A 26,653-nucleotide genomic window follows, 5' to 3' on the forward strand; every position below is an offset into this window, starting at 1 on the left:
AACCATGTAAACCCGACCTCCTTGAGTGAGGGGGGCAGAGGTGCTGTGCTCCAGGCCCCCATGAACCCTGAGGGCAATGGAGGCCTGGCATCTCCCCCTCCAGAAAGTCCTCCATCAACCTCCCCTTGCTTCTGCATTCCTAAACACGGTAATCGGTTTTCTCCATAGTCTTGTACATGACTCTTCCTCGCTCAGAAAGATCCCCCCATTCCTATCTTCCTGCAGAGCTTCTATTCAGCGCCTGAAACGATGAAGTCACTTGCCACATGAGTTTTTTAAACACATTATCTGAGATAGAGCCCAAGCATTAATTCTGTAATGACCTGTACCTGGCCCCCAAGGGCAGCTGGGCTTCCTTCTTTGCCCGACCTTGTCAAACACCAACTACTCTCTATGTTCCCTTGAATGGGGCCATTTTCACCTTCACTATGGCTTCAGAACCAACACCCCCCTTCTCAACTTTGTATTCCTATCACTTAGCTCAGCACTGGGTCTCTGGGAGATGCTCATGAATGCTAAGTAAATAAATGAGAGAAAGAATGAATGAGGACATCTGTGTGTCCATTTGAGTAACCCCATACACGTTCTCAGCTGTGCACATATGTGCATCCATGCACACACATATGTATTTGTGTATGTATATATACAAAATATAATTCTTTGTGTGTATGCACATATGTATCAAAGCACACATTCATGAGCATGCATTTGCATATGCATACACAAGTAAACATAAGTATATGGGAGGCTATGTGGTAAGTGGTTAAGAATTATAACCTCAGGGGTCGCCTGAGTGGCTCAGTCATTAAGCATCTGCCTTCAGCTCAGGTCATGATCGCAAGGGTCCTGCACAGGGGGAAGCCTGCTTCTCCCTCTCCCTCTCCCCCTTTGCTTGTGTTCCCTTTCTTGCTGTGTCTCTCTCTATCAAATAAATAAATAAAATCTTTAAAAAAAAAGAATTACAACCTCGGGAAAGAGGTGGACTTGTGTTTAATCTCTGCTTTCACAATTCTGTAGCTATGGGGTCTTGGCCAACTAAATTACTGTAAGTTATGACCTCACTTTCTCTACCTGATAATGTTAGGCAACTTTATTTCACTTATAAGAATCTCGTGAGAATTTAATAAGAAAATATACACAGGAGTTCATACTATCTTACACATACACATATGCATCACGTACCTATCATCTATTGATCCACAGAGATACATACACCTTAGTAAGCAGAGCATGTCATAATTGATAGAATGAATGATTTTAAGACAATAAACCTTGAAAAAAATCCTTTAGAAGAGTATTTCATAACCCAGGGGAGGTTCTTAAACTATCTTAATGGACAATTGTTTTTCTCATTCCAATTAATGAACTGTTTTGTATGAAACACGATTTCCTGCCACAAGTAAATTTTTACTATTTAGCATGTCAAATTCCTCCTCATTATACTACCAGTATTTGTTTCATTCAAATAGATTCTGACACTCAGCTTCTTATATTACATGCATAAAATTGAAGTCCGGTATATTCTAAGATGGAAATGTGGAAAGACAAATCCTGAGTGTGTAAAATCAGCGTCTTATGATCAAAATGTATGACTATCTACATTTGTCATTAAAGTGTTCCCTTTTCAGCTACCATGTCAGCAAATATTTTTAAAGAAATCTTGAAAAGAATAGTGTCCCACCATTTATCAATTTTGCCTTAGACAAGAATCCAGTGTAACCTTCCTTCTACCTTACCAGATATAAATATCCATGTCAAAATATGCATATGATTTTCATTCTGATTCCTTTGAAACATCTGCTCTCCCATAGATAAAAAACCTTTGCCAATTGTTCAAAGAAAATTTGGTTCCCAACCAATGAAATTGCCCTACACTTTTGAAAAATGTTCTGTACAAGGAAACTATTGATTCTAATGAATACACATTGGACTCATTAATTTGAATCACAGAGTTGGTGTTTTCTACCCAAATGTAAATGGTATTAGACAAAAAAAAAAAAAGAAGAAGAAGGTAGGAAGGGAAAAATGAAGTGGGGGAAATCAAGGGGGAGATGAACCATGAAAGACTATGGACTCTGAGAAACAAACTGAGGGTTCTAGAGGGGAGGGGGGTGGGGGGATGGGTTAGCCTGGTGATGGGTATTAAGGAGGGCACGTTCTGCGTGGAGCACTGGGTGTTATATGCAAACAATGAATCATGGAACACTACATCAGAAACTAATGATGTATTGTATGGTGACTGACGTAACATAATAAAATAAAATAAAATAAAAAACTCTATCTCACAGAAAATACAGAATTATAAAAAATACAACCAATGTCCAAGAAAACTTACTTCACCTTCAAAAATATCTAAAAAGTCAACCTAAGTTATGGTAAATAATTTGTGAAAACTACATTTAAACAAAATTAATCAAGAATAAAATGATTAAACATCAGCAAATAAAAATTAGGAAATAGACTGCAAAATATTTGAATGATATCCAGAACAAAAGCAAACATGTGCATTAACACAAGAAAAGTCATTTAAAAATAAATCAGACTTCAGACCAAAATAACTAAAATGTCATGTTGCAAAGTTTTCATGATATATACGCGAGTGTTTCTAACATTTACTTTGTCACAAATAAAAAAATCCATTAGAAATAGAGGCATCCCAGAAAGAAAGAAAGAAAGAGGGAGGGAAGGAGGAAGGCAGGGAGGGAGGAAGGGAAAGGCAAAAAGAAAGAAAAAGAAAGGAAGAAAGAAAGAGGCATCTCCTTTTAAAAAGTGAAAAAAATAAAAAGAGAGACAGGTTCTTTGTGTCACATTGTCTAGATTTTCATGTCACCAAATTGATTTGTTCTCCTTGTCCTCAAGTCAACTGATGGCCATGCCTTGTCATGCATGTTTGTCATTGTATAATATTTGCCATGCCTTGACATGCCATGTTAATTTTCTGGTCTCCGAAATGATATTTTTCTTAAGTCATACATAATCTTGATGAAATAAATGAAGCATTTTGTTGGTAATTGAAACCTTAGTGAAATAAATTTGGCAAATAGAAATATATGAATAAATCCTATTTACGTACATAATACTTCAATACTGGGCAAATACAGAAGGTATGATAGTAATCCATGTCATGGTACATTATTGTAGTCTCCATGTTTTCTGTTATAAATTTACCAAAAAATATGCAAATTCTTTGGTTTACTATAAAGAACAATGTTCAGTGATGAACCTAGCAAATTTAATGTTACAAAATACCCTATTAAGTTGGTAACTTCAATTTTACTGAAGTATGTATGCATTGGAATATGTTGATTTGACTGATAGTCTATAAATTTACTAAGACCCTGAAGGTCTCTCCACATTTAGAGAGTCAATTACTATAGATGAGCAATGTTACTCTGAAATTTATAAATATTTCCATTTAATTTCCAGGGTTAAATTCAATGACTGAATGCATTAATTAGAATTTTTAAATTATTGTTTTCATACTCATTATGTAGTTTAATATTTCCATACATGAATAATAATTTATGTAAATAATGCCTATTCCAAATTACTGCCAGAAAACCACAAAGTTCAGGGCTCGGATTAAGCTTGTTATCAAGGTTATCATGTTTAGACAGATTTTAAAAGTTTGAAACATATTCTCCAATTTAACCAAAAACACTTAAATTAAAAATTTAAACATCAATCTGGTAATATTAAATAAATTCTAATTTTAACTGAAAAACATAGTACTAGTTTAAGGCTACAGAATATTATTTTTTTGAACAAGCTGATCTATTGTTTTATATCTAAATTAAATTTCCTTTAGAGATCTTGGGCAAGACATTAGAATTTTATTACATTATTTGGCTTATATTAATTACTTGACGGACAGTATCATCAAAATAAAAACTTGTGGGAAACAAGGAAATCTGAGTCCCTCAGAGGATTCTGTGTTCTGGTTCCCCCCCAAAAATTTATATGATTTTCTGACCATTATCATTGGTTCTGCTTTATATTTTATTTGACTAGGTATGTTTGAATATTTTATGCAGTATTTTTCATAAAATCTCACTTTTTTCAGTGGCATTGCCTACAGCTGTATCTAATGTCCATGTGGGAAATTAGACTACTGATAAATCAGTTGGTGCTTGCAGTGAAAGCTTTACTCTTTTCTGGATAAATTCTCCAGGACTTAATCCTCTGCTGAGACCACAATTAACTTTATTTCTCCAGATAGTACATATTGATTTTCTCAGGAGACCTTAAAGCTAATGGAGAAATACTTTTAAAATAGAGATAGTAAATATTATATACAATTTTGGTTTTGCTGACAAACTTTTAATGCAGTATCTTTTTTTTTTCCATTCAAGAAAAAGGCTTGTATCTGCTTTTAAATATCAGATTATATTATAATGTCATTATTTAAACTATAAATTTCAAAAAGAGCATGTCCACAGATCAACAATTTTAAAATGCACATTTAACTTAACTCCTGGTCCTGCTTACCTTTATCCTCATTTTTTAAAATAATTCATAAATATTCTTTCCAACAGAGAGACAATCTCACCAATTGTGTGTTATATACCATCATGGCAACCAATAATACCAGCAACAATAGTGCGGAAAGAGTCAACAGAATTACTCATTTGGCGATCATTCAACATCAACTGAGTTTCCACATGTGTCTTAGGAAATTGAGCAAAATGTAATATTCAAGTACCAACTTTGTCAGGAAGAAGAGGAAGGTCACCAGATTCTAAAATATTGAAGCATTATCAACCATCTGAGCAAATACCAGGTATGGTGACTGGATGAGTTATGCTTCAGAGGTAGCTAGAACAGGGTGCCTTAGAAATACTTTCGTAATGTTGAGCAGAAAAGAAATTATGTGAAGTTAGTGTATGTAGGAAGTGGTAGGTATATGCACATTTGAAAGCTAAAAGCACCTATTAAACTTAAGTTAGCTTGTTACTCTCCAAAGATTAAATTGCTTCCCAATGGTAATAGACTTAAACACCTTTAAGTATAATAAATATACTGATATCAGTTTATATATAAATGCAGTGGCCTGAAAGACACTGGAGTCAGAAGAGTAAACAATCTTAAACATCATTCCATCTGAAACACGGAATAAAAGGATAAATTGGTCTGACTATCTGTGCAAACACGAAATTCTACCCTCATGTTTTCTGATAATTGTATAGTAGCCAAGTTCAGCTGCACAAAGCACACTAGATTTTATCTTTCCACTAAGAATGATTTTTCCCCAAGTGCACTGAGTACTCCAAACAAAAGCCTATGCAGAGGTGACTTAATCCAGAACAACATCCTAAGTAAAGGAGGTGAAACTAGGGATTAGTTTATACCCCTACCTATAGCCTATTGTCACTTCACAGGCTCTGGGGTATACTTATATTAAAAATAATACTCTCTGTATTACACAGGAAAGAAAATCTTAACTATCCCCGAAAATCAAGGCAAAAACAGACACACCTCAGCATTTATGCTTAAAGAATTACTAGTAATTTCTTAAAACTGAATTCCTGAAAAGATCATCATTATTACTTCCTCTCTCAAAGGTTGAATTCTCTTTCATCTTTTTAAAATTTCCATCCCCAAGTTCAACAATAGTTCAACAATAGTTCAACAATATCAAGATTCCAAAGGGTTCCTAGGCACAAAATCTGAAAACACAAACAAAATCTAGACGCCTTGCAATGACCAAACGGTAAAACCAAAGTAATCTTCTCAATTAAAAGTTTCGGCTTTGACAAGAAAAACATGTCATGGAATTATCTTTACTTTAGCACTAACAGTATTACTGTCCAGCGAAAAGTTTAAGAATTACATTCTTAAAACACTTCTGAGTTAAAAATGAATTTTTCACAGAACAGCAGTATTCAAAATTTTCAAAACTCCTCTGCCACACATCAAAAGAAAAACCACTTCTCCAACAAAAAAGAGTACTGCCGATAAAGGAAAATAGTAAACACACGTTTTTGCCCTGGAAAGTTTGGCAGTTAATAGTAGACAGTATTCTGCAATCAATATATTACACAAGAGTCAAGTGTTTATAACACCAAACCACCTCTGAAATAGCGGCTTGTGTTTGCATTGAAATCTTGAATCCCGTGTGGCAAGTAGGAGATGGTCTGGACAGTATGTGTGTCCAGAGCCCAGAAATGTCCTACCTTCATACAGGGCTTTGAAGCCTTGGGCGCTCACGGCGAAGTCTGTCGTGAACCACAACGTGAGGATAGATCCCGTGCTGACTATTGAGGATGGCAGCTGGAATCCCGATAATCTAAACCATAAAAAAATATAGGAACAGAGTGAAAAAGCATAAATTTGTGATTCAAGATTATTTGATGAAGTCATTGTATTTCTTTTTTCATGGCGGTATGTTTATTTGAGATATATCACTAAACAATTACATGATCCACACTTAAGGTGTTGCCAGGTGATTGAAATTAAGCATGTTCAAGTAATAGTTCATTTAAACAACTTTTTGAGAAAATTCTTTATTGAAGGAATTGTGCAATACAGCATTGCATGAAACAGTAGACATGAAACTTAATGCAAAGTCATCCTTATACATGTTACATGAAAAAATATGATTTTACATGTACTTTGATTTATTATTGTCCTCCTAAATTATTTGATGGTGGGTTGTCACATCTCATAGTTAATGTGCTTATTCTTATTATCTGCCCCAAATAAATCATAGCTTTCTTGAAAAGAAAACATATACTAGTCACAGCATAATAAACAAAAATCAATTACTACCTTGAGCAGAGGTCAAATGAATTGATTTTAATGTTTGGGTTTCAAGGCAAGTCTTTTGGATTCTTACATATGTTTTTCCCCTATCACTAGGTTTATATATATTTAGAAATGTTAATGATGATAAAGTCAGCAGTCTCATTGAGTGAACTAGGATAATAATATATATTTTATGCATAATGCTTTATAAAGTAACAGCTTTCTAAAACATCAAAGAAATGTTTCGTCAATTTGTATTTTACAAATACAAACTAACTTTGCTAATTAAGTAGGTTGTCTCTAGATAGGTGGTTTAGTATAGTCTGAACACAACTCTCTGATTCCAAAAAGAATAAGTCTGAACGTTCATTCTTTGTAGAGAAATTCTGGCTTGCCAGTAAGTCTATGGTATTGAATATCTAATTCCAGCTGCCGTAGGTTTCAGAATCAAACTAGAAATTCATAAGAGAAAAATGACAGGACAATCCCCAGTCACCAAAGAGTACACTTCTAAATATCCACGGATCAAAGAGGAACTCTCAAGGGAAAATGAAGAAAAAAATACATTGAAATGAATGAAAATAAAAAGACAAGCTATCAAAAGTTAGAGGACTCAGCTAAGCAGTGATGAGAGGGAAGTTAATAATATTAAAAATATACATTAGAAAAGAGGAGACTTCTCATATTAGCAACCCAAACTCCCATCTCAAGAACTTAGAAAAGGAAGAAGAAAATAAACCCAAAGCAAAGAGAAGGCAAGAAATATAAATTTAGAAATCAAAGAAACCCAAAACAGAAGAACAGAGAAAAATAATGAAACAGAAGCTAATTCTTTGCAAAGGTCAACAAAATTAACAAACATCTAGCAAAACTGACACAAGAAGTGGGGGGAAGTAGAAGACACAAATACCTAATATCAGGAATAAAATAGAAAATATTACTACAGACCCCAAAGACATAAAATAGTAAAGAAAAATACAAATAATGCACACATAAATTTAATAACTTACAGGAAATAGGCTGCTTCCTTAAAAAAAAACCACACACACACACTACCACAACTTATTGAATACAAAATAGAAAATTTGAATAATAACTATTAAAACTCCCCCAAAAGAAGTCTACAGGTCCCAGTGATTTTACAGATTTCTACTGGCATAGATTGCATGTTTGTGTCCCCCAAAAGTCATATGTTGAAACCTAACTCCCAAGGTGATGATGTTTGGAGGTGGGTCCTTCTCATTGGAATTAGAACATGAGGGCAAAGCCCCCCAAAATGGGATTAGCACCCTTTTCAAAGAGATTCCAGAATATTCCCCCACCCCTTCTGCCATGTGTGGATCAAGACAGCAACAAGATGCTGTCTATGTAACAGAAAAAGTTAACGCTAGACACCAAATCAGCTGGCACCATGATCTTGGACTTCCCTGTCTCAAGAACTGAGAAATAAATCTGTGTTGTTTATAAACCACTTGGTCTATGCTATTCCATTACATACACTTAGACATCTACCCAAATGCACTAAGACATTGACCAAACATTTGAAAAATTAACATCAATTTTACAGAGTTTCTTCCAAAAAATGGAAGTAGATGGGCACCTTCTTTGTCTACTTTATAGAACTAAATTACCCTGTGCTATGGATTGAATGATTGCCCCAAAATTCATATATTGAAGCCCTACCTCTCAGTGTAACTGTATTTGGAGTCAGGGCTTTTAGGAGATAGTTAAGATGAAATAAGGTCAGAGCATGAGGTGCTAATCTGATAGGATTGGTGGTTTCATGAGACCAATGGAAGAGAAAGAGATGCCCCTCCAGCCCCCAACATGCATTCACTGAGCAGAGGCCATATGAGCAATGGTGAGAAGGCAGGTATCTGCAAGCCAGGAAGAGTCCTCACCAGAACATGATCATGCTGCCCTCTGATACCGGGTATCCAACCCCCAGAAAATAGAATCTCTGTGAAAAATCTGTGTGAGAAAATAGATCTCTGCTGTTTAAGCCACTCAGTGTAAGATATTTCATTGTGGCAGCTCAGGATAAGATAACCAGATACTAAAACCAGACAAAAAGTTTGCAAGAAAAGAAAACATCAAACCAATAATGGCTCTAATATATATGGATATGAAAATTTTTAACAAAGTAAGAACAAATAAAAGCAATATATAAAAAGAATTCTCCCACATGACCAAGTGGTATTTATTCCAGGGATGTAAATATGGTTCAGTATTTGGAAAATCAATCAATATGATCTGCCATCATGACAGCCTAAAGAATAAAATCACTAGATCATGATAATCTGTGCAGGAATAAAAAAAAACAAACATTGCACATATTTAAACATTCAATCATGAGAAAAATTTCCAGTAAAATATGAAGAGGAAAACTTCCCCAACTTGACAACGAATATCCTAAAAAACCTACAGCTAACATGACATTTGGTGGTGTAAGACTGAATGCTTCCCCCTAAGACTGAGAACAAGGCAAGAATGTCTTGTCTCACCACTTTTATTCAAAATTGTGCTGGAAGATCTAGCCAGAGCAGTAAGCCAAGAAGAGAAAACAATGCATATGATTAGGATGCAAGAAATAAAATTGCCCCTCTTTGCAGGTGACACAATTATCTACATAGATAATGCCAATGAGTCTGTAAGAAAATTCCTGGAGCTAATACTTGAGATGAGCAAGTGCACAGGATACACAATGAACATACAAAATTCAACTGTATTTCTGCATACTAGCATTGAACACATGGACACCAAAATTAAATATTACAATGCCACTTATAATCATTTAAAAAAATGCTTAGCTGTAGGGTAAGGGTAGAAAACTATACCCTTGAAACTGTGCTATGTTGAGGAAAGAAACCAGTATGAAACTAAAGAAATGGAGAAATATACCATGCTAAAAGTTTGGAAACCTCAAAACTATAAAGATATCAAGTCTCCTCAAACAGGTTTAACATTATTTCTATCAAAATCCCAACAAGATTTTTTGAAGATATGGGCAAGATTCTTCTAAAATATGTTTCAGAAGAAAGCCTAGACCTGGGGTGGCTGGGTGGCTCAGTCAGTTAAGTGTCTGCCTTCTGCTCAGGTCACGATCTCAGGGTCCTGGGGTTGAGCACCACATCAGGATCCCTGCTCATCAAGGATCCTGCTTCTCCCTCTCTCTGCTGCTCTCCCTGCTTGTGCACTCTCTCTCTCTCTTCCCCCCCGCCCATCAAATAAATAAATAATTAAAAAAAAAAAAGCCTTCAAGACCCAATAGAATAGTTTAAATAATTTCAAAAAAAATAAAATAAATCAGGTTACTCATTTTCAAGACTTATTTTATAAATTCAGTAATCAAGATCATGTGGAACTGTCAAATTAACAGATCCATACATCAATGGATGAGAACAGAAAATCCAAAAACAAAGCCACATAAATAAACCCAATTGATTTCAAGGTGCTAAGGCAACTCAGTGGAGTAAAGTTAATATTTTGACAGTGATGCTGGAACAAATGGTTGTCCACAAGCAAGAACAACAAAAATGAGCCTATACCAAAATCTAAACCTTATATAATATTTAACTCAATATGAATCATAGACATAAACGTAAAACTATAAAAAATTAGAAAACACATAGGACTATGGAAAATCTAGGACTAGGTAAAGAATTCCTAGACTGGACACCAAAAGCAAAGGAAGCGGACATATCAGACCTTATAAAAATTGAACACATTTTTATGGAAGACCACACTGAGAGGATGAAAAGGCATGCTATACACTGGTAGGAAGTATTTGCAAACCACGTATCTGACAATGGATAAGCATCTAGAATATATGAAGAATGTTAAAGACTCAATACGTGAAAGAACAAACAATCCAGTCAGAAAACAGGCAAAAGACATGAAGAATCATGTCATATAAAAGGATACAGAGATGGCAAATAAGTACGTGAAAAGATTTTTAACATTATTAGTTATTAGGGAAATGCAGATTAAAGCCACAAAGAAATATCACTACATACATGTGCAGAATGGCTAAAATAAAAAAGGAGTGACCATACCAAAGCTGGCAAGAATGTGGAGAAAATTGCTTGTTCGTATGTCATTAGTGGGCACAACCACTCTGGAAAACAGTTTGACAGTTTCTTAAAAAATTAAATATGTAACAACCAAACAATTGCTCTCCTGGACATTTACCCCAGAGAACTGATTTATGGTCAAAACCTGCACACAATTGTTTATAAGGCTTCTTTCTTAGTAATCAAAAATTGGGAGCTATAGTATTTAAAACAGGATGGTACTGGTACAAATATACACATAGATTGATGGAAAGGAATACAGAGCCCAGAAATAAACCCACGATTATATGGCCAATTACACTTCAGCAAAGGAGGCAAGGATATACACTGGGGAAAAGACAGTCTCTTCAACAAATGGTGTTGGGAAAACTGGACAACCACATATAAAAGAATAAAACTGGACCACTTTCTTATGCCACACACAAAAATAAACTTAAAATGGACAAAATATCTAAATGTGAGACTTGAAATTATAAAACTCCTAGAAAAAAACATAGGCAGTAATCTCTCTGACATGGGCCATAGCAACATTTTTCTAGATACATCTCCTGAGGCAAGAGACACAAAAGGAAAATTAAACTTTGGGAATGCACCAAAATAAGCTTTTGCACGGTGAAAGGAACCATCAACAAAATGAAAAGGTGACCACTGAATGGGAGAAAATATTTGTCAATCATATATTCCATAGGGAGTTAATATTCAAAATATAAAAAGAATTTACATAACTTAACACCCAAAATCCAATTAAAAAATGAGTAGAGGACCTAAATAGACTTTTTTTTTCAAAAAATGATATACAGATGGCCAACATGAAAAGATGCCCAGTGTCACTAATCATCAGGGAAATGCAAATCAAACCACAATGAGATTTTGCCTTACACCAGGCAGAACAGCTAGAATCAAAATGACAAGAAATAACAAGTGGAGGTGAGGATGTGGAGAAAAGGAATGCTCACGCATGGCTGATGGGCACATGAATTGGTGCAGCCACTGTGGAAAGCAGTGCTGAGATTCCTCAAAAAAGTTAAAATAGACATGCCATATAGTCCAGTAATTCTACCATTGGGTATTTGCCCAAAGAAAACTAAAACAATAATAAACACTATGTTTATTGCAGCATTATTTACAATGGCCAAGATATGGAAGCAACCCAAGTTTCCATCAATAGATGAATGGATAAAGAAGATGTGATGTGTACATATGTGAGTGTGTACATGTGTGTGGTGTGTGTGTGTATACATGGAATGGAATCGTATACATGCACACACACACACACACACATACACATACATATACCATGGACCATTAGTCATAAAAAAGGATGAAATCTTGCCTTTTGTGGCAACTTGGATGGACATAGAGGGTATAGTGCTAAGTAAAATTAAGTCAGATACAGAAAGACAAATACCATATGATTTCACTTATATGTGGAATCTAAAAAACAAAACAAATAAACAAACAAAAAACAGAAACAGACCCAGAAACCAGAGAACAAACAGGTGGTTGTCAGAGGAGGGGGTGGAAGGAAGATGGGCAAAATAGGTGAAGGGGAGTGGGAGGTACAGGCTTTCAGTGATGGAACAAATAAGTCATTGGGATGAAAGGCACATAGGGAATAAGGTCAATGGTATTATAATAGTGCTGCCGTATGGGGACAGACAGTTGCTATACTTGTGGGGGGCATAGCATAATGTATACACTTGTCAAATCACTGTGTTGTACGCCTGAAACAAATATAACATTGTATGTCAACTATACTTCAATTTTTAAAAAAAAGAAATAAAAAATTGGAAATAACTCAAAAGTAAATGGTTCACATATTGTGGCACATCTATATCATATATTGCTATTCAGTGATAAAGAGAAATGAACTATTGATGTGTGCCACCTGGATGAATCTCCAGAAAATTATGCATAGTGAAAAAAAAGTCAACCCTTAAAGGTTACAGACCATAGGATTCCATTTTTAAAACATTCTTGAAATGGCAATATTATTAAAAACAGGAACAGAGTTTTTTGTGGCCAGCAATTAAGGAGGTTATAGGGGCAGAAGGGAAATGTGTGTGGCTATAAAAGAAGTAAATGAGGGATTCTCATGGGGCTGCAAAGTGGCCTGTATCTCTACTGATTCAATGTCAATATTCTATAGTGTTATTGCACTATTGTTTTGTGAGAGGTTACCTTTGTGGGAACCAGGTAAAGAGTATGCAGAATCTCCCTGGTATTTCTTCCAATGGTGTGGAAATCTATAATTACCTTAAAGAGTTTAATAAAACAATAGATTGGAGGGTTGGGACTGAGAAGCAGTCAAGAAAATATTAACAGATGAAAATAATCAAATTAGTAAAAAATCAAGAAAAGAGTATTTAATAACAAAACATTCTCTCATTAGTTTCCAAAACTAAATTGAACAAAAATTGTTGTGGACCATTTCATTTGGTCATTTACAAATTTTAAATGTTTATTAGCATAGGTTTAGATATCACATAATGTGGTAGCACTTTAAAATAAATACAAACTTGTGTTTTCTTTAACGAGTTTGGTAAAGAATTGTGATTTTGAAAGGACATAGTCAAACAGTATTAGCTCAGAAAAAAATGTATCATGAGGCTAAGAGTTCTAAAAACAATGTTACATGACTACCTTTTGAGAGTCTAGGGAAGTTTAGCATGTGCAGCTGTAGATAAAATATATACCTATGATCTGTTTCTAATAGTTGAAATGGAACAGACACAGTAATATTTGAGTACAAAAGAATGGAATCCAACATTGGTTGAGGCATGGGGAGAGGATGAGTCGATCCATTTGACCAGAAAGTACATTCAAGAGCTAAATGTGATTTTGATGTTTATAGCCATTCCTCCATCGCACCAGCTGAGGAACGTTGGGGAATGAGGAATGTTACAAAAAAGACCGGTAACACACTCTTCCATCTCTCTACAAATTCGCTGTTGAGGACACTCTTTACTTCATCACTTACATCATTTCCATGCGGACCCTGGGGACTAATGTTGTTGTCTTTCTCAGATGAATACCTGTTCTTAGGAACAACTGGTCTATTTTTAACACCTAGGAAATCATGGAGCTGTTCAAGTATTTCCCTTAGCATCGACTAAAACACAAAACAAAACAGAACAACTTAGAGCCAAATTTCTGGCCTTTACGAAACAACACGTGAATTTGTGGAGTGGCCTCATTCCAGATTCTATACATCTGTATCCTTTCTAATTCTTACCATGCTGCCAAGCAGGTCTCTTTCTATCTTGGTAAGCCACCTTAATTCTGGCTATAAGGAATCAGAGATTAATGAAATGGTAAGTTAATGAAAGCAAACAAGAAAGAAAATAAGACTGTCTTTCCCATCCCCATTTCCATCAGACCCAATTGCCTACCACCATTTTACCTCTTCCTCATACATTGTGATTCAGAATACTGGTATTTCAGAAGATTGAAGCTATAATATATTTCAACCACTTTGAGATGGAATGAAAATCAATCCACAAATACGTAGGGTCCATCTGTATATAGCATCTTTTCTGCCATAATTCTGCCTAATGAGACTAAGCAGGCTTTACTATGCAGTGTGGTCAGCTTGGACAGCAGCTGGACCCAGGATGGGCTGGAAGAAGATGAATCTACCCCAACATCCATTCCAAGGTCACCCCTGGAGAAAACAACCCTATTATCCCTATTCAAAACATTAGGGGTTTTCTTTGTTTGCTTGCGTGTTTCTGACACCCTAATTGAATCATTTGCAGGGAAAAGAAGAGCATAATTAATCAAGGGGATGGAGTATGAGAACAGTAACAAGAGAGCCATTTCATTCTCAGTAAAGCAAAGTGTGGCCCCTAGTGGTCCAAATATGCCTCTCTCTCCCCCTCCCTCCCTCTCTCTCTCTTTCTTTCTCTCTCTCTTTTTCCAGTGACGTCCCTGGTGTCCTATAGAATCTCATTTACTCTACTTTCTGAGCCGAGGAGAAAGTAATCGCGTCTCACATGCAGCAATCTGGGGAAACAACAGAGCATGTGTTTGGAAGGTGAGAGGACGTGGGGGAAAGCAGGGCATGGAGAGGTGGCTGCACCAACACATGCCTGATCCATGCTCACTGGGCAGAAACACGAGTCTCAAAATCGAACAAGCTCATTCCGTTTCCACTCTCAAGAAATTACTAGGATGAATTGCATGCAGAAATAGATATGGAATATATCTACTCCACTATCATGCAAGATACTCAAATCACTGATACCCAGAGAATAATCTTGAATATTGGACATGGTATTGTTGAAGGAAAAAAGAAAAAAAAAAGCAGATTCAGTGAAAAGCGAAACAGAAACAGATGACTGGTATGAGTGTAGTTTATTTCCCAGAAATTAATGAGCAAGTTATGACTCCATCAAACAGACGCTCACTCCCAAATTACACACTGTACATACTGCATAATCTATGGTTTTTGTGATTTTAAAATGTCAAATATCTTTAAAACTACAGTTTAGTTAAAATGTCAAGTGAATGCTTTAAGTAATTTAGGAAAAAAAAAAATCCCTAACTTAAATCTTTTCTCAGTGAATGTAATTGCTTTAAAGAAAATCTCTGCAAAGCCAAATGTTGCCAAAATCACATTAATACTCCATAATTGATAACATCAAATTTCATACCATATGCCAGTGTGGATATCCTCATAATATAGTTTATAAAAAAGTTTGGCCTGACATGAGGAGTGAGATTAGAATCATACCCTAGGAGTTAGCAATGATCTAACAGATTAATGTATCCAATATTTCACCAATCAATTAATTTCCTTGCAAAAAGTCTCAGTTAGCCCCTGCCCAAGACCTGAGTGAATGCATCCAAGGCTGAGAAGTAAACATCCCACAAAGCAGTTAATTACATTACTAACTAATAACTTAGACTTTTTTAGGAATCTATCTCTCTATGATGCTCAAGTACTGGTCCCATTACCGGTACTTGGCATAATTTTTTTCTGAAGGTTTTTTTTTTTTTTTTTAATGTTATGTTAGTCACCATACGTTACATCATTAGTTTTTTTTTAATTTTTATTGTTATGTTAATCACCATATATTACGTCATTAGTTTTTGATGTAGTGATCCACGATCCATTGTTTGCGTATAACACCCAGTGCTCCAGGCAGAACGTGCCCTCTTTAATACCCATCACCAGGCTAACCCATCCCGCCACCCCTCTCCCCTCTAGAACCCTCAGTTTGTTTCTCAGAGTCCATCGTCTCTCATAGTTCATCTCCCCATCTGATTCCCCCCCCTTCATTTTCCCTTCCTGCTATCACTTTGCATAGTTTTCATGCCACAGAATAAAATATGAGGCTTCATGTTTTTCAAAAAAACATCCATTGTGTGGTTATTATTACTCTTTTAAGACTTGTGTCTCTCTAGGTGTTTTATTGGAGCCCGAACATGACTATATGTTCAGTTTGCAGTACAATATTGGGTAATGAGAATCAATTTGTTATCAACTCAAAATCATTCCTGGACATCTACTAAAAGTCATATTCAGGATTAACACATTTTAGGCATTCAAGAAGCTTCTAGTCTAGAGTGAAGGATAAGAAAATACATGGAATATTCTGGAAGTAAATCAGAATAATCCACATAGAAGTCTCACAGCAGCCAGATTTGGTGGTGGGGATATGGTGCTATAAACAAAGTTCTTGATTGTTGAACTGAATGTTCAACAAAATACAAAATCTGTGATGTTCTCCAAAAATCCCATAAATTCCTTTTCAGTGTTTTAAAAAAATAATGCAGGATCTCAGACAGGTAGACACAGCCCCCAAATTAAAAAGGTATACATTAAAATTTGGGGGGAAGTGACCAAATCATCAAAAGATTATATAATTATAAAGTGATAAAACTGCCTATAATTAAAATGAACTAATTTTTAATAGAAATACCAATCTTATAGTCACCTATAGATGTGGCAGAAAAACTGGGAGTAATTTCCAGGTGATGTATTCTTATGTTGAATAATAAAACATATTGTCAGGGAATTCTCTAGTTTTATATCTCCAGTTACTAGGCATATACTTTGAAGTTAACTAATTATTGGCTGAAAGTTATTCAAGATCATGGCATTAGAATTTGTCCAAGATTGGTTGCAGGTATAGGAAAGTGTTCTTTATTGGAGCAGAATCTTAAAGTAGTAGGTAGCATAAAATAACATTAGATGTCAGTTATTTCAGCTTTTTATTTTATGGAGGAAAGAATGGATGCCGAGAGAGAGACTCAGCGACTTAGCCAGAGCCGTGCACACAGTGCCAGAGCCCACGCTGAAAACTGAGCTCATCTTCCTCCCAAGCCAGTGGTTTTGCCACTTAGTCATTTCAAGGTGACTTGTCCAGTGGGATAAAGTATTGAAGTTTTCCTTTCTTTTCTCCTCCCCAGCCTCCTTTTTCCCCCCCATTGGTCCCTCTTTTTTTTCAGAAAGTAATTACCACTGAACGTAAGGAGCAAAGAATCGAGTTCATGGCTTCTGAACAGACTCTTGAAACTCAGAGCATTGGCAGCTATGTTCATTGCTTAAATTGTTAGTGCCTCAGGTTCGTGCCACAAGCCGTAAACCTGAAAGAATATGGCATCAGCCCCCTTTTGTTAGAGACTTGATAATGGTTTCCTGGTCTAGGGATAAGGACAGTTTGGGTAGCAAGAAGTGATCTGGAACATCAGAATGTCCCTGAGAGAACTGAGGTGGATGGAAGAACCTAAGGAGACCGATTTCTATTGCAGGTAGAGCCCTGTGAGGCAGCCACCCTCATGAGGAGCCCCTCATGCCAGGTCAGAGCGAGAGCCATGGGATGTGCATGCAAGCGCCACAGGGTATGTCCCTGTCTGATGACATGCCAGCGTGCAAGAGTGAGCTAAAGACTCTGCCATCCAAGAGAGGTAAGGGCCATGTCCTTCAAGGTCTTGAATGCATGAGAGCACATGGCTAATGTGGAAGCTCAGCCTCTGCGAGCAGGTCTAGACACTCCTGACAAAGACCCGCACAATTACGTCTCAGATGGTGTCAGGAGGAGACAGGTAGGGGCTGTGGGATCCTACGAGACCCCTGGATTCAGATACCATCTAAAGAGGGTGGAAGCAAGTAGGTAAAACTTTGAAAAGATGGAATTACACACACACATGCACACACACACACACACACACCTACATACATGCACACGAACACACCCATCCTCCCATTCCTACACACTTCACACACATCCACACACACACACCTACCACACACACATATACAAACATACCTACTCACTCCTACACACACACATGCATACACCTGCACACACATCCACACTGAAGTGAGGAATCTACTTGGCTTTACCGAATGAAAATTTCTGTCATCATTTGGAAAGAGACTCTATGTAGAAATTACTGTGAAATCCAATTTAAGAAGTTATGTATTATCATCACATCTTAACTTCTGGCCTTGCAAAATAATGCCTATTTTTCTGTTCCGTTCAACATACCACTTATTTCTAACAATTAAGATAAAATATACAAATCCACCCACAGTATCAATTTAAATTACACATTTTATCTTAGCAGGCAGACCATAAATACACACACTCAAGCTGTTGTGTAATTCCATTGCTAAAAAAATATGTTGGATTTTAACCTCAGGGACCATCGGTTTATTTCATCTTTCTTGGTCAAAGACTGAGTTAAATACCTTCTAATTTCTTTAAGAGTTTCCAAAATTTTTTGGCCTCTTTGGTAGGTCATATGATTGGCCCAGCTGCAAAGATAGTTGAAGAAGCTACTATACTCGATTGTTACTGCACTATAATTAATTGTAACAATTTATTGTTACTGTCATTAAGAAATTAAAGCTGCAAGTCCTGTTTACATGAGACAGTTTCAAGCACAGATGTGGCCACATCTACACCTCCTGCTTCCCCTTGACAAGCTCTCCTTACATCTCTCTGAGTCTGATTGACTTAGGAAGAAGAAAGTTATCTGGTCATCTGGTTTTATTACTTTATCTCAGCCTGACCCTGGGTTTTTGAAAATACTAAGTTGCAATTATTAGTAGATCAAAAGAGTCCAGAGGCAAAACATTTCATAAAATCCTGCATTTACAAAGCCTAAGAAAAAGGCCTGGTGTTCACCTGCTGTCCATTCACTAAAGGACAAGTAATACACACAACAGAACCAGGGGAGCAATCAATGTTAACAAAGGAAAATCAGGGCATCCTGTCATAAGACAGCAATCTTTTGTCCAAGAGTCAAGACATCTTTTCCTATTGCCTAGTGCTTACTAGGAACTAAGTCATTCTAGGTAGCTCATCATCTGCCTTTGAAGTGATAACACAGGTGGAATGCCTAAACGATTTGCTGGTACCACTTTGAAATAGCTTTTCATAGTAATTTCGGGAATAAAAAATTCATATGCTTAATGGATATATGTGTTTATATCTACATAACTAAGGATGAAGGGATATATACATATGCAATAGTATTTTTTCCTATGATAAGCTAGACATTTTCCCCATAATTTATTTAATAATGTATGTATGTTCAAGCTGCTTTAAACAATACACATACTCCAGAAATTTCAGGGCTTCTATTCACATCTATGAAAATTGACATGTATATAATTTACAGAACTCTTAAAAACAAGAATTGAAGCCCTGAAACATATAGACACACAGTTGATGTTATAAGGCATAATTAACTTTCTTCTCAGAAGTTCTATGCGAGAGACAGATTACTTTCTTAAAGGATCATCTCTCTCTTACATTAATATATTTGGCACTATTTTGAAAATGTCATATTTCTAGTAGCCTTCTTGATCATGAGAATACTCTGTCCAATTTATCCTGATAATTTTGGTTTTATTGCTTTTCAACAGCTCTGCATGCATGTATATATAGATATATATGTGTATATATACACATATGTGTAAACATACAAAATACAGCTCTAGTGAATGAAGAAACATCAACCTCCCCGCTTCAAAATGCTTTAGAAATAATGGCTGAGTTTGACCTGTTGCCAGTTCCTTCAAGCAATTACGAAAAATAAAGAGGTTATTGTAATTTAAATTATAGAATCCAAATTGGATCAGAGTTGAAAAAGGGGAGGGCTCCTTTCAATGCAGAAGGCCCGGTTATGCATTGATGAAGTAGACAAAGTTGGGCTAGATATGAGAACAGAATGAATACGCAGAGGAGTGGCCTTTGCACTGGGTCCCCCTCGGGTTGGACCCCACCCTTGGAAAGGAACAGAAACTCGAGGAAGGTGGGGGGATGCTCAGTGTGGCCCACAGCCACCCCTGAGCTCCCAGGAGGTAGGTGTCTACAGCCCACTGGTTGAAATATCCCCATGACTCTCTCCCATCAGAGAGGGAGCCAAAGAATAAAGGAATTAAAAAAATAAATCATGGAAATGATTTTGATAGTACTGATTGTTCTGATTCCGCAAAACAAGGCTCTGTGCAGATCTATCCGGCATGCCCCCCTCTGATCTGCTAAGGCAAAATTACTTTTGTCAGTCAGGCTCCACACCCCCCCCAACCTCAACAGGGCCCCAGGGAGTTAGGCAGGGGTTTCTCACACAGTGTTAAATGCTGTGGAGGAAAATTTGTCTAAAATCACATTTCTCGTTTTGGTGTTTAATATTTTATAGAGAGAACAATTAAACCACTGAATTTGCTTTAACTTACACCTTGCCTTCCAAAGAGGTTTATGCCATAAAAAATTAAAAAAAGAAAAAGAAAAAAGCCTTTCATTTTTGCACCTACTCCTGCTCACATCCCGGTTACTCCGTGGGTTCCTCCTTCCCAGAATCCTGAGCGGGCTCTCATTTGGTTATGGGGACTTAGTGCTTGTTTTACCTTACCGCACTAAACAAAACTTGGCTCCTGAGGGAGCGCACTCTCTCCTCAAACACTACTCTAATAAAACTGCCTCTGGAAAAAATAAACTTTCCCCAGATTGCATTCTAAACAAATTTGCCAAGAATTAATTCCACTGATCCTCTTTTTCTACCAATGCATCAAGTTATTTTGAGAAAGTTATTTCATAATTACAGTGTCTGTAATACACTACTGGAAACAAAAATCTAAGCAGATTTTGCCCCCAAGCATGAAAGAACTTCCTCTCAATGTGACTCTATTATGACAATAGAAACAGCATCATTTATAAATAACATTAAAATAGTAACAGCATTTCCCACTCATAAATATGACTGTAAATAGTCTACTCCAGTGTTCTCCTCCTCTGCTCCGGACGCTTCTAAGCTGTTAACGTCATTTGCACCTGAGTGATAAGGGTCCATAAATTGACTTTCTAGGCCAAAATCCATTAGTAGGATTTTTCTATCGAGATCTTTTCATACTGTTTTCACCCAGATATGCCACTTTTCCATGTTAGGATTGTAGATAAGCCCTGTGCTATTTTTGAATACCTCATAGCATTCCTGCTTGATGTTCTCATCTGAGGGCTAGAATATTTAATGCTCATGGTCGTGAAAGATGAGGTGAGTCCTTAAAGGAGTCCCTTTCTGGTTGGGGAGTGAAGGGATTGGGTAATCACCCCCTGGAGTTTACTCCAGTCTCAATCATATTAAGAAAATCATTCAAGGACCTGAAAAAGGATGTGCAAATTTATTTATTTTACTGTGATACCTGACAAAGAATAATTTGAAATAGAGATTTTGGTCTTGATTTGAACCTAAGTTCTGTAACACTGAAATTCAAATCCAGTCGTTAGGTAGAATCCATTGCATTTAAAATTGAGAGAGAGATAAAGAGAGAGTAGAGCTCCTGACTCTCACAATACACAATGGCCCATCACAGCGTTTTCTCCTACCCCTCTGCTGTAACTTTGGAGTGACTGCCTGGGCAACACCCAGAAGCTACCTCAAAGGAGGAAAAGAGGAGAGAAACAGAAGAATCTGTGCATCCTGACACAGAAATGAAGAATCTCTGCTAATGATTTGGAAACCAAGCTTTTTTGATGAGTCTGATGTGTCTTAGAAACACAGCACATGCTTCCTGAGTTCATGAAGTGCACAGACAAGAGAAGGTTCTAGGGAAATCAGCTTTGCTATTTCCGTTGTGGAAATAATAAAATGTATATATCCTTTTTAAATGAATCTTATGTAACAATTGTGTAAATGGGAATTATTTCAAATAAACGGTATATTTTTTCAAAGGCCTTAAAGATAATCTACCTGTCTACACTTCCTTATATCTCCATGTGTTCTCAGAGGGCCTGTACAAATACCTGCAGGGTTTCAGTAAAGCTCACAAACTAGAACAGACACAGACAGGACTAGACTCTGGAAATATTGGCTACTCGGAAAAGAAATCACTTGTTGTATGAATAACAAGTGACTAGTAATTATTTCTGAACTCCTGGCTTATCAGAGGACTGTAGCGTGACAAAGAGCCAGCAGCTGTGGCTCCGGCCAGAGGTCAGGGAGAAGCAGAGCTAAAATCATGTATTCGAAGGGCTGGTTGCAGAATTCCCTTCCCTGACACTAAACAAGGGATCATTATATGTCAGGAAGGCTTTCACACTGAGTGGATTTTCTAGAACTGGGTCACAACACGCATGCACCAGATCTCATGCCAGCTAACTTTACGGAGCATTTACTGTCAGCGCTCCGACTTTGCCGCCTTTACACGCAGCACTTAAAATAATGTCCTGTTGGGTGGGTGAGAAAAGTAAACCTCGGGCATCTTCCACTATTTGTCTAAGACCACACAGTGAGTGAAGACCAGAGCCAAGAATCGAATCGGGAGTCACTCTCTAGAGCCTGTGTTTTGAGCTCTGGGAACATGAGGGATTTCAAATGGGGGTCCTAGGGACATAAGAAATACTGAGCCAGGCAGTTAACTTTGGTTACTGACTGGGAAACAATCAATAATCTAGGCTTCATTAGAACAGCATTCCATACATGCAGATGATCAAATTATTGAAATGATATCATTAGGAACACCAATGGTGAAAGAATCAAGCTGCAAACAAAAAGTAGGGAAGATACTGAAGGGAATCCCCTCTCCTGTGAGGTTACCTCACTAGTTGTGAAGTTCCACCAGAGGGGACGGCCCCTCCAGGTGAAGCGTCCACCCCTGGCCCCTCACACAGCACCCAGCTCCTTCCAAGGCCCAGGAGCAGAAGGGCATGCTCATGCGCATAGGCTTAAACCACAGAAAGCAAATTTAATAAAGCCAATTCTCTTCCCTTGGCATTATTTTGTTAAAAAGCAAAAGAATGTGTCTCATTTTCTCACACCCAGATCTGTCCCAGTACTAAAACTTTCTAGTCATTCCCCTGGTATTTGAACATGCAAAATTCCCACCTTCTGATTGGAAAAGACTATCCCCTGCACCCTTATGAACGTACGGATGGAGTTTGGAATTTGCATACATTTACCTATCTCTTTCACAAGGTAGAACCTCAGCGGACCTGGGAAAAGGAAAACCAGATGGAAGCGGAGAGCCCAAGAGCAAAGTGACATTTCTTGGGCAATATCACAGAAGTCGGGAGGACAGGAAGGAGACGTGACAGAACACTCACATGCCTGGGGAGCCCGTGTGTGACCCTGGGTTCAAGGAAGGGATGTCACTTCCCATATCTCAGAGTTAGCAGCTGCCATCTTTCACCAACAAGGACAAGGGAGTTAAATGTTTGGGTCTAGGACACCCAAACGTGAAGAACTGCCAGCAGGAGTCCACTTTCTCAACTCAGCTGTCGTTCTCATGAGCCTGTCATGCTGCGGTCCGCACACCTCCCACACACAGAACAAAAGCAATAGGACCCTCTGTACATTAACACGGAGAAAGAAGGAAGCCAACTGTGATGTAGTCATCGATGCAAACAAAACACTGTTGCTGAATAGAAGAATAAGGAAGAATTCTGACTCATCTGATTTGTCCGCTCCGGTCAGAAAGGTACAGAGTGAACAGCACTCTGCCTGCTGTTTGGGTTCTTCCTTCTCAGGCTGGATGTCACCCACAGCCTTGCCCCTCTCCTGACCGTGGTCCCCTGCACTCCCCCGCCCAAGCCCCACCTCTCTGGGGCCCAACCATCACAAGGCTCTCCCCACCATGAAGGCAGGAATGAAACAGGTCTATCCCTCCAAGAAAGTACTGAAAGCCTCCTTCGCATGTCTCTGCAAGCCAAAACATGGCAACTTGTTAAAACCAATTATTCCCCATAGAAAAATGTATGTATTCTGATCACCTCTATTTGTTTCACACTTTCATCTATTCTTGGAGAAATTTAAGAACTTATGCTGTTGAACAGATTCTAATTAGCCTCCCAGGTAATATACACCTGTTCTGGGCAAAGGTAAGCAATTAATGGGAGAGGCTACAAATAAGGAGGACCAATGGGTTTTTTAAAGGGTTAGTGAAATATTATTAGTCTTTAAAAAGAAATAATAGGGCTCAAATACAGAATGTAAACTGATGTATAAACACATTGGCCACTTTGATTTTTGGAAAAATAAACCTTGGGGAAAAAATCTGTTATCAGTAACATCCTTGTTTTCCCTACATGTCTATAAATAATTGTCTCACACCTAATTTTGAGAGTATTATTAGGAGACACAGAAGATGCAGGATGATGAAGTATCAAGGCCTTATTTCAGTTTTTAGACCAAAACATACAGCTTCAAGAATGTGAGAATCCTTTTAGAGTAGTCACCACGCAAATCTGGAGTTTATAGATTCTGTGAACCTCATCAAAAGCTTCCCGGGGAAATCGCTGAATCCTGAGTACCAACCTCCTTCAGCTTGCGGGGATTTCTGTCACTCCTCACATGCTCCTCTGCTTGGAACACTGAGCCTTCAACCTCACACATCAATATCTGGAAACTAACTGTTAGATCCTTCCGTGCCCCGTCCAAGTGGCTAATCTAGCATTAGCTTTCCCAGAGGGAGAGTCGGGTTTGGTAGCAGATACCACATGGGGATGGTTTCTGTTGGTGGGGCTCCAGATGCTGGGGTGGCGTGGTGGGGTGTGTTGCGCGAGGCGTGTGCCTACATGAACAGCTGTCTTAGCCGGGTGCTAAATGAAGCACCACACTTGTATCAGCCGAAGGAAGCAAGGAAACGGTGCCCACGGCTGGACCAGCCCTCAGAGCCAGCGTGTGACACACCCGGCATCTCACAAGTGCTGGAAATCGTGAAACCTTGGTCAAGGTAAAGGATGCACTGCACATAGATTTGGAGGAGAATGTTTGGAATTTTACCCCAGATCTCTGTTCCTAGCCTTGAGTCCCATACATCACCACCCATAATTCCACTTTTTTCTACCACGAAGAATATAATGAATTCATTTCATGTTAAAAAAAAAAAAAAGGTCAAATCACAACCATTCACAGACTTCTAATTCCAAGTTTGCAGACTAAAACCAACACATCCCACTGAGGTGAATGTATTCTTCGTTTCACCATAAGGAACAGAAGTCACAGAAACTGAGAGGTGGCTATTTCAAGACGTCATTGTTTTATAGAAACAGGCTGTTGGTGGTGTTTATGGCTGTCTATGCAGCCTCTTCCTGTAGCAGAAAATTAGTTCTTGGGTGCCTGGGTGGTTCAGTTGGTTAAGCGACTGCCTTCGGCTCAGGTCATGATCCTGGAGTCCTGGGATCGAGTCCCGCATCGGGCTCCCTGCTCAGCAGAAAGTCTGCTTCTCCCTCTGACCCTCCCCCCTCTCATGCTCTCTCTCTCTCATTCTCTCTCTCAAATAAATAAATAAAATCTTAAAAAAAAAGAAAATTAGTTCTTACTTGAATAGGAATATTTTGAAAATCCACCCTGCATTAAGATTTGTTTTGTCAGTTTGTAATGAGAACGTCAACCTCTCCTTATTACAGAGGTTAATTGCCTGCTTTATGCAATAAGCAGCACAGCATGGCTCGAATATGTACAGGGACCATGCCTCCTGGGACCCCTCTCCAAATTTCTATGGCCCCCAGGGTCACTGTTCTCCAGCTCAGGCACCCAGTGATTTTTCCTCAAGGTCTTCTAACACAGTATTCTATGGGATGGCTAGTTATGGAAAAAAAGAATAATGTTTATTTCTGTCCAGATAATTCTTGTAGAATTTTACACATTTTATTTTGTAGGCATTTTGTTTTGGAAATGACAAACACAATCAAACAAAACAAAGAAAAACTGCTCTCTTGACAAAATAAATGATGGATCAAGATCTCAAACTGAAGAACTATTTGTGAAATAAGAATAGTGGGGAAAATTAATCTTTCTTTCAAGTAGCTGGCTAATGAGTGTTTAGTTGGAGAGAAAAATCTAAGTTGATTTTAAAAAGGAAATATGTTTTAAGGCATTTCTGGAAAACTTAAAGGTGAACAGTGCAGAAATTGAACCACATTTTCTGGTAATGATTAAACTATCTGGAAAATTGGAAACATGGTCACAAAAAAAGAAATAAGATGAAATTTTTCCTGTCAAGATTTCTTTCACCTAGCCCTGTATGTATTTCTGTGATCTTGTTTACATATGTACTACAGATGTCTGTAGATACTTGGAACAGGATTGAAGGGTATTTTTTCTATATTTTACCAGTGTCTGTTTGCCTGGCCTCTCTCAGACCCACAGTTACACAAAGGAGTTCTTTATTTTCACCTAATGTATAGAAGAGCCTTAGCATATCTTATCACAATATTCTGTATTATTTCCCATATGATCACAAAGGCTGCTTCTGAGTTCAGTGTTTGTAGCACAGAGAGAAGAGGATCTGTATTTGGCTCTCATCCCTGTCACCAACAAGCAGGGTAATCAATCACGGCCCATGGTAGATTTTGTGAGCTCACAAGCAAAAGGGCACA

At 37.6% G+C, this 26,653-nt stretch overlaps 1 protein-coding gene across 1 annotated transcript in view; it reads right to left on the reverse strand.

The window, feature by feature from the left end:
* Positions 1–26,653, reverse strand: part of CSMD1 (CUB and Sushi multiple domains 1) — a 2,052,675-nt gene that overhangs the window by 1,443,418 nt on the left and 582,604 nt on the right. Inside the window, exon 3 of the mRNA XM_073902260.1 lies at positions 6,174–6,286. Coding sequence (XP_073758361.1) covers positions 6,174–6,286 — 113 coding nt within the window. The remainder of the gene's footprint in view (positions 1–6,173; positions 6,287–26,653) is intronic.

The sequence above is a fragment of the Callorhinus ursinus genome, unplaced genomic scaffold (assembly GCF_003265705.2).
Source record: "Callorhinus ursinus isolate GAN/ISIS: 27379988/994484 unplaced genomic scaffold, GSC_fseal_2.0 scaffold17, whole genome shotgun sequence".
Classification (NCBI taxonomy): Eukaryota; Metazoa; Chordata; class Mammalia; order Carnivora; family Otariidae; genus Callorhinus; species Callorhinus ursinus.